General features: G+C 47.0%; 2 protein-coding genes and 1 long non-coding RNA gene across 4 annotated transcripts in view; 1 reads left to right on the forward strand and 2 right to left on the reverse strand.

Moving 5' to 3' along the window:
- Positions 1-1,264: 1,264 nt before the first annotated feature.
- On the reverse strand, positions 1,265-4,875 carry LOC103469482 (heat shock 70 kDa protein 1). Of its 2 annotated transcripts, none has more exons than XM_008417188.2 (2): positions 4,725-4,875; positions 1,265-3,493 (listed from the first exon to the last, which is right to left on the reverse strand). In XM_008417188.2, exon 2 carries the CDS (start codon positions 3,468-3,470, stop codon positions 1,551-1,553), a length of 1,920 nt encoding a protein of 639 aa, XP_008415410.1. In that variant the 5' UTR covers positions 3,471-3,493; positions 4,725-4,875; the 3' UTR covers positions 1,265-1,550. The 2 variants fall into 2 exon arrangements, with proteins under 2 accessions (XP_008415410.1, XP_008415409.1); XM_008417187.2 differs by lacking the exon at positions 4,725-4,875 and adding an exon at positions 4,196-4,277.
- LOC103469483 (uncharacterized) lies at positions 4,568-5,810 on the forward strand. Its single transcript, XR_534353.1, has 2 exons — positions 4,568-4,648; positions 5,576-5,810. It is a non-coding gene; the product is annotated as an uncharacterized LOC103469483 (long non-coding RNA).
- Positions 5,811-6,331: 521 nt separating this feature from the next.
- Positions 6,332-7,111, reverse strand: part of LOC103469481 (serine protease 33-like) — a 12,274-nt gene continuing 11,494 nt past the window's right edge. Inside the window, exon 6 of the mRNA XM_008417184.2 lies at positions 6,332-7,050. Within this exon, the coding sequence (XP_008415406.1) occupies positions 6,790-7,050 (261 nt within the window). The 3' untranslated portion in view covers positions 6,332-6,789. The remainder of the gene's footprint in view (positions 7,051-7,111) is intronic.

Genomic DNA, 7,111 nt, shown 5'->3' on the forward strand with positions numbered 1-7,111 from the left:
ACGGATAGATGGCTACGTCCGTCTGTCCGTGCTACCTCGTCAGGTTTTCCTACCGTAGCACGGATAGATGGCTACGTCCGTCTGTCCGTGCTACCCGTCTAAAACTGCTACCGTCATGTTTACAAACTACAGCAGGTTGTTAATGTTACATGTATTGGATTATTTGAGTGGCTGGAGTGGAAGCTTAGCAGTTACGGTTAGCTTAGCATTAGCTTAGCATMGRAACAATTTATACACGACGGAGCTACAAGAAGATCACTTCCTTCATCTGAATGTGCTACCTGTTGAAAATGTTTGCACTAACCCTTTATTAGAACATCCTGTTAAATTATTTTACATGCAGAGGCGTCTGTAAGGATAAAACGGTTTCAGAAACAGGTTTTTACTGGAATCAATCAGACACATTCAGATCTCTGTGACTCTCTGCATGGATCCGTTTCATCGCGTTTCTGAGTTTTTTCTTCTTCATCCCGTCAGGATTTCATCAGCATCTCGTTTCCATTCTGGCCCAGTTTGATCTGAACTGGAACCAAACCAGTTTGTTTCCTGGTCCAGAATATCTGAGCTCAGCCGTTTCCTCCCAGCTGAATTGTTTCTGGATGTCTGAACTCGGGATACAGAGCAAATGTCCTTCAGAACCGACCTGATCAGAACATTTATGGGCTGTTAGAAGGTTTCACATGTTTCCTTTTTGGTGTCTTTATGTTCGATTAAATGTAAAGATATAGGATCCGACTTCTGGCTCTGCTCTTCGTCTCTCTGCTGTGCTCCCCCTGGACTGGAAGCTGTTTTTAGTTCTACCTCAGAGTGGCCAGCTGTCTGTTACTCCTATCTTTATTTGATACAACAGAGGCCTCCGCTCCATATCGGTCCCTTTTTTCAGCAGTTTCAGCAAGCGGGGCCCAATCAGCGGCTTCCAGAACCACATGTGTCCCTTTACCTGGTGACGTCTAAAGACAATTGTTGGATCCAGTTTTTTATCGAAAACAGAAACTTGATCTTGAATCACCACCGAGATGAATTAGAAGAAATGTCTTGAACACGATTGGTCCTGGGTTTTTGAGTAGTTGGCTCCCCCTGGTGCCGGAACCGGGTCACAGCGTGGAGAAATAAAAATGTAATAAGTATATTGAAGCTTTGAGGGCGTTTTACATATTTTGAATATCAGATGTTGCTGCATTGCGTTAACCCTTTAGAAAGTTGTATTCTCATTATGGTTTGAAATATTTCAGCTGATGATAAAATAAAAACATTGATCAGAAAATGTGGTTTAATCTTTTATTTTACTGTCCAGCAAAGAAAAAACATGTTTACACTGTAAAATATTTACAGATTTAATGATCATAACTCAAAGTTTTTACAGCTCAATTGTGATCATGATGAAGACTCGAGAACATCTGAAATTAGTGTTTAAACATATTTCGTAACAATAAACAATCTGGAATAGTTTTTCTCACCTTTAAGATGAAAAATACATTCAGRTGCAAATTATATTTAGAAACAGGAAGAAAAACTTSAAGGTGAGAAAAGGCGAGACCTCCAGTGGCCCTTCAGTCCACCTCCTCCACAGTGGGCCCCTGGCTGTGGGCCCCTGCCTGCTCTCTGCAGCTCCCAGTGGGCCTCCCTCCCTGGTACAACCTGCTGATGATGGGGTTGCACACCTTCTCCAGCTCTTTCTGCTGGTGTTGGTACTCGTCTTTCTCAGCCAGCTGGTTGTTCTCCAGCCAGCTGATGGTCTCCTCGCACTTGTCCACCACCTTCTTCTTGTCCTCCTGGCTGATCTTGCCCTTCAAGCTCTCGTCCTCCACGCTGCTCTTCATGGTGAAAGCGTAGGACTCCAGGGAGTTCTTGGCAGCCATCTTGTCCCTCTGCAGCTCGTCCTCGGCTTTGTACTTCTCGGCGTCCCGCACCATCCTCTCGATCTCCTCTTTGCTCAGTCGGCCCTTGTCGTTGGTGATGGTGATCTTGTTCTCTTTGCCGGTGCTTTTGTCCACCGCGGACACGTTCAGGATGCCGTTGGCGTCCACGTCGAAGGTGACCTCGATCTGCGGGACCCCTCGTGGAGCGGGCGGGATTCCCGTCAGCTCAAACCTGCCCAGCAGATTGTTGTCCTTGGTCATGGCTCTCTCCCCTTCGTAGACCTGGATCAGGACCCCGGGCTGGTTGTCGGAGTAGGTGCTGAACACCTGGGTCTGCTTGGTGGGGACGGTGGTGTTGCGTTTGATCAGGGCCGTCATCACTCCTCCGGCCGTCTCGATCCCCAGGGACAGAGGAGCCACGTCCAGCAGCAGCAGGTCCTGGACGTTCGCCGACGTGTCGCCCGTCAGGATGGCGGCCTGGACGGCGGCGCCGTAAGCCACCGCCTCGTCCGGGTTGATGCTCTTGTTCAGCTCCCTGCCGTTGAAGAAGTCCTGCAGCAGCTTCTGGATCTTGGGGATTCGAGTGGAGCCTCCCACCAGGACCACGTCGTGGATCTGGCCCTTGTCCATCTTGGCGTCCCTCAGGGCCTTCTCCACGGGCTCCAAGGTTCCCCTGAACAGGTCGGAGCACAGCTCCTCAAAGCGAGCCCTGGTGATGGAGGTGTACAGGTCCACGCCCTCGAACAGAGAGTCGATCTCGATGCTGGCCTGGGAGCTGGAGGACAGGGTCCTCTTGGCCCTCTCGCAAGCTGTGCGCAGCCTCCTCAAGGCTCTCTTGCTCTGGCTGACGTCCTTCCTGTGTTTCCTCTTGAATTCCTCCACAAAGTGGTTGACCATGCGGTTGTCAAAGTCCTCTCCTCCCAGGTGAGTGTCTCCGGCCGTGGCCTTCACCTCAAAGATGCCGTCCTCGATGGTCAGGACGGACACGTCGAAGGTGCCTCCGCCCAGGTCAAAGATCAGGACGTTTCTCTCTCCCGACTTGCCTTTGTCCAGACCGTACGCGATGGCGGCCGCCGTGGGCTCGTTGATGATCCTCAGGACGTTGAGTCCCGCGATGACGCCTGCGTCTTTGGTGGCCTGTCGCTGGGAGTCGTTGAAGTAGGCGGGGACCGTGACCACGGCGTTGGAGACCTTGTGGCCCAGGTAGGCCTCGGCGATCTCCTTCATCTTCACCAGGACCATGGAGGAGATCTCCTCGGGGAAGAAGGCTCTGTTCTCCCCTTTGTACTCCACCTGAATTTTGGGTCTGCCTCCTTCTGAAAGCACCTTGAAGGGCCAGTGCTTCATGTCGGCCTGCACCACCGGCTCTTCAAACTTTCTGCCGATCAGCCTCTTGGCATCAAACACCGTGTTGCTGGGGTTCAGGGCCACCTGGTTCTTGGCCGCGTCCCCGATCAGCCTCTCGGTGTCGGTGAAGGCTACGTAGCTGGGGGTGGTCCTGTTGCCCTGGTCGTTGGCGATGATTTCCACTTTTCCGTGCTGGAAAACCCCCACGCAGGAGTAGGTGGTGCCCAGGTCGATGCCGATGGCCTCGTTTTTAGCTGCACACATCTTGGCTGGGTTTCCTGTCAGGCCTAAACCAGCAGAGACACACAGGAGGAGGATTATTCCCTCTCAGAAACATATGCTACACTTTAGGTTCTTACTGGACTTTGTAGCAGGTTTTGCTCCAATCCGACTGCTTCTGTAAAGCTGCGTTCAGCGACGTTCAAACATCGTTTGCTCCACTAATCTGTTCGGCATGTTTCTGTCTTTGACTACACTCTACAAAGTGCGTTTCTATTTTGGCTCTGCTCTTTTACACAAAGGTTCTGGTCAGAATTTAGCAGGTTTATTAATGACCATATTTTACAGAATTTTTCCTTATGCTGGGAAAATGTTTTATTTTGTTTCTATAGATTCCATAGAAAGGATGCTAAACATTTCTTTATAATAAACCTGCTAATACTCTTTGCTAAATTTTACATTCATAAATGCAAATTTGCTAATAAAACACTTTGTTTCTCTCTTTTCATTAAAGATATGGAACTATATATCAAATCAATAGCAGAATCTACAAATGAAAAGGCTCTAAGGACAATTTCAACATGTACGTCTTTGCATGTTCTTATCTAATCACCCCTGGCTGTTCTGTTTACTGTTGTRTTGTGTTGTATACTTCACTATGTTAATTTGATGTATACTAATTTAACTTAAATAAAGTTCATTGGAAAAAAAAAAGTGCGTTTCTCTCCCTCTCTCTGCGGGAGCAGAGAAGAAGAAGAGTGAGAACTTACTGCAGTCCAGAGTTTCCTGCGCTGTGATGCTTCTTTCTCCTCTGCTGGATCTTCTGATGCTCTCTAAAGGTCTCTGAGTCTCTAACTGCCCCAGCTTCACCCTCACCGCTATTTATACCCCCTCACTCACTTCTTGTCGCTTCTCCAGCCTTCGGCCAATCACAGAGCGCCTGCGTCATGACGTCACCCGCTAGAAGTTTCTCCCAGCTTCTGGTCGCTCCGAGAAAAAGTCAGAAAGTGACAGAAAAGCCCGATGAATTCACAACATTTCCAGAAGCTCCCAGAGCGGGAATGACGGCGACAATATTAGAGCAAAAATATCAACATGTTGTTTTCATAAAGCGCAGAAATCCTCCTGAAGGCCGAAGGTTGATTCAATCTGTTGATATTTCAGGTTTCAGACTGAAGGAGACTCGGAGGACCTGGAGCCGCTGCAGGACTGGGACTCTCCAGGTTCGGTTCNAAAAAAAAAAGTGCGTTTCTCTCCCTCTCTCTGCGGGAGCAGAGAAGAAGAAGAGTGAGAACTTACTGCAGTCCAGAGTTTCCTGCGCTGTGATGCTTCTTTCTCCTCTGCTGGATCTTCTGATGCTCTCTAAAGGTCTCTGAGTCTCTAACTGCCCCAGCTTCACCCTCACCGCTATTTATACCCCCTCACTCACTTCTTGTCGCTTCTCCAGCCTTCGGCCAATCACAGAGCGCCTGCGTCATGACGTCACCCGCTAGAAGTTTCTCCCAGCTTCTGGTCGCTCCGAGAAAAAGTCAGAAAGTGACAGAAAAGCCCGATGAATTCACAACATTTCCAGAAGCTCCCAGAGCGGGAATGACGGCGACAATATTAGAGCAAAAATATCAACATGTTGTTTTCATAAAGCGCAGAAATCCTCCTGAAGGCCGAAGGTTGATTCAATCTGTTGATATTTCAGGTTTCAGACTGAAGGAGACTCGGAGGACCTGGAGCCGCTGCAGGACTGGGACTCTCCAGGTTCGGTTCCGCTGGGATCCGATCTGTTTTAAGGAGAAAGTCGTCTTATGAAAAACACTATATTATAAACACTATTTAATTTCATCTATTTAAAAATGTCTCGCAATTAGACATAATTATTCTGCTCTGTTTATTTACACCTGAGCAGTTTATTTATGGTTGTTCTTCGCTTCATAGTTTTTAAATCCAGCCATGAAACAGTTTTATACAGATCTGAAGGTTCTGGTTCTGGTTCTTCTCTCCAGAACCTTCTCCGTCGATGCGCTSCGGCCTCTGATTGGTCGGGGTTTCCAGAAAAAATACAAAACTACAGAAACATACCGGAAAAGGGCGACAGGTCCTTCAAAATAAGATGAATCTGCGTGTGATCATTTAATTCTGAACCTTTTATTCTGAAGGATGGTGCCGGAAACTGGATGGTATCGCCACAACGTGATGGTGCTGAGAGAGAAACGTCCAGAAGCTGCTAGACATCAGAAGGGTCAGCATGAAGAGGAGCTGCTGGTCAGAGATGAAGAAGGCCGTCCACTGGAGGTCTCACACTGTGAAAGTCAAACTGTTCACTTTGTTCTGTCCATGAGGCCTGAATATATTTTTGCTCTTTGCTTTTTGTTAATAAACTGATTGAATTTCGTTTGTCTGGTTTCTTTGCTTGATGCTGAATAATAATGTTTCTCAGATTGACGTCATGGTGGCTGAATGAGAAAACGGTTTTCATTCCAGTGGTTCATCTTCATCCTGTTAATGTTAATTTAAATGGTCAGAAGTTTTCATACCTGGTTTAGTTTCAATGTGACCAACACGTTTCTGACCACCACTGATTTTTGGGTTCTGGAGCGGCCCAGTCAAAGTCCAGCTCTGAACCTGTGGAGGGAGCTGAAGATGAGGGTGAGGCCAGCAGAGGGAGTTACCGTGTGACCTGTGGCGCCCCCTGGCGTCCTCCTGGCTCCACTACATGATTTTAGGAGTTTTATTCGTCTTCATATTTTCTGGATGTAAACATGAATCTTTCTCCTGAATGTTTATTCACCGTCAGAATTCAACACAAACTAATTATAAAGCAGAAGAAAGAAGCCAGCAGGGTTAACATATTTAAATCAGTGCAAACTTTCACATTAATGCTCAGAAATGAATCCACTTCCTGATCGATCAGAAACAGGTCAAAGCTGCAGTTATGTTTTCATTTATTAAACATTTGTTCTTCAAAACCAACTCATTCATTGTTGCTTTTTAAACTAAAACATTCAAAGTTCATTGGTAAGATGTCATTTGTTTTATTTTTAATGGAAAAATAATTTTGATGCAGTTTTTATAAAGTGATGTTTTCATAGAATGATAAAAATTAGATTTCCCAGAACATTCACTGAACATTAATATATTCATTGCTGTGCTTTTATTTTCATATTTTTACAACTTGAAGTTGACAGAAAATAATTTTGTTGATTGAATTATTGGTTTGCATCAAATAGTAAATATTATTAACTGACCATAACCAGAAATATAGATCATGTTGGTCAGGTTCTCATTCAGTTTGTGATCAAAAGCTGATTAAAGAGAAAATAACTTCATGTTTGGTTCTGTAGACTAACCCATCAGAACCCATCAGAACCCATCAGAACAGGACCAGCAGGCAGCAGAGGGCTGGTAGGACGGACCCGGCGGCCCAGTGCGGCGCTGCGGACGGTGAGCCTCTGAAGGTGACGAAGCCCAGCGGATCTGCGCCGAGCTGCTTGCTGATCCAGTCCTGGTACCGAGACACCCGGGCGTAAACCCCGGGGTAACCAGGCCGGGCGCACTCGAACCCAAAACTCACAATCCCAGACTGGACCCACCTGGTGCCGTCATTGCTGACCATCGGACCGCCGGAGTCCCCCTGCACACAGTAAGACCAGTTAGAACCAGTTGGAACCAGTTGGAACCAGTTGGAACCAGTT

This window comes from Poecilia reticulata, linkage group LG8 (genome assembly GCF_000633615.1).
Source record: "Poecilia reticulata strain Guanapo linkage group LG8, Guppy_female_1.0+MT, whole genome shotgun sequence".
Lineage (NCBI taxonomy): Eukaryota > Metazoa > Chordata > Actinopteri > Cyprinodontiformes > Poeciliidae > Poecilia > Poecilia reticulata.

Excerpts from the sequence above, each read along its gene's own strand:
- LOC103469482 (XM_008417188.2), bottom strand. The coding sequence starts at position 3,470 with ATGTGTGCAGCTAAAAACGAGGCCATCGGCATCGACCTGGGCACCACC.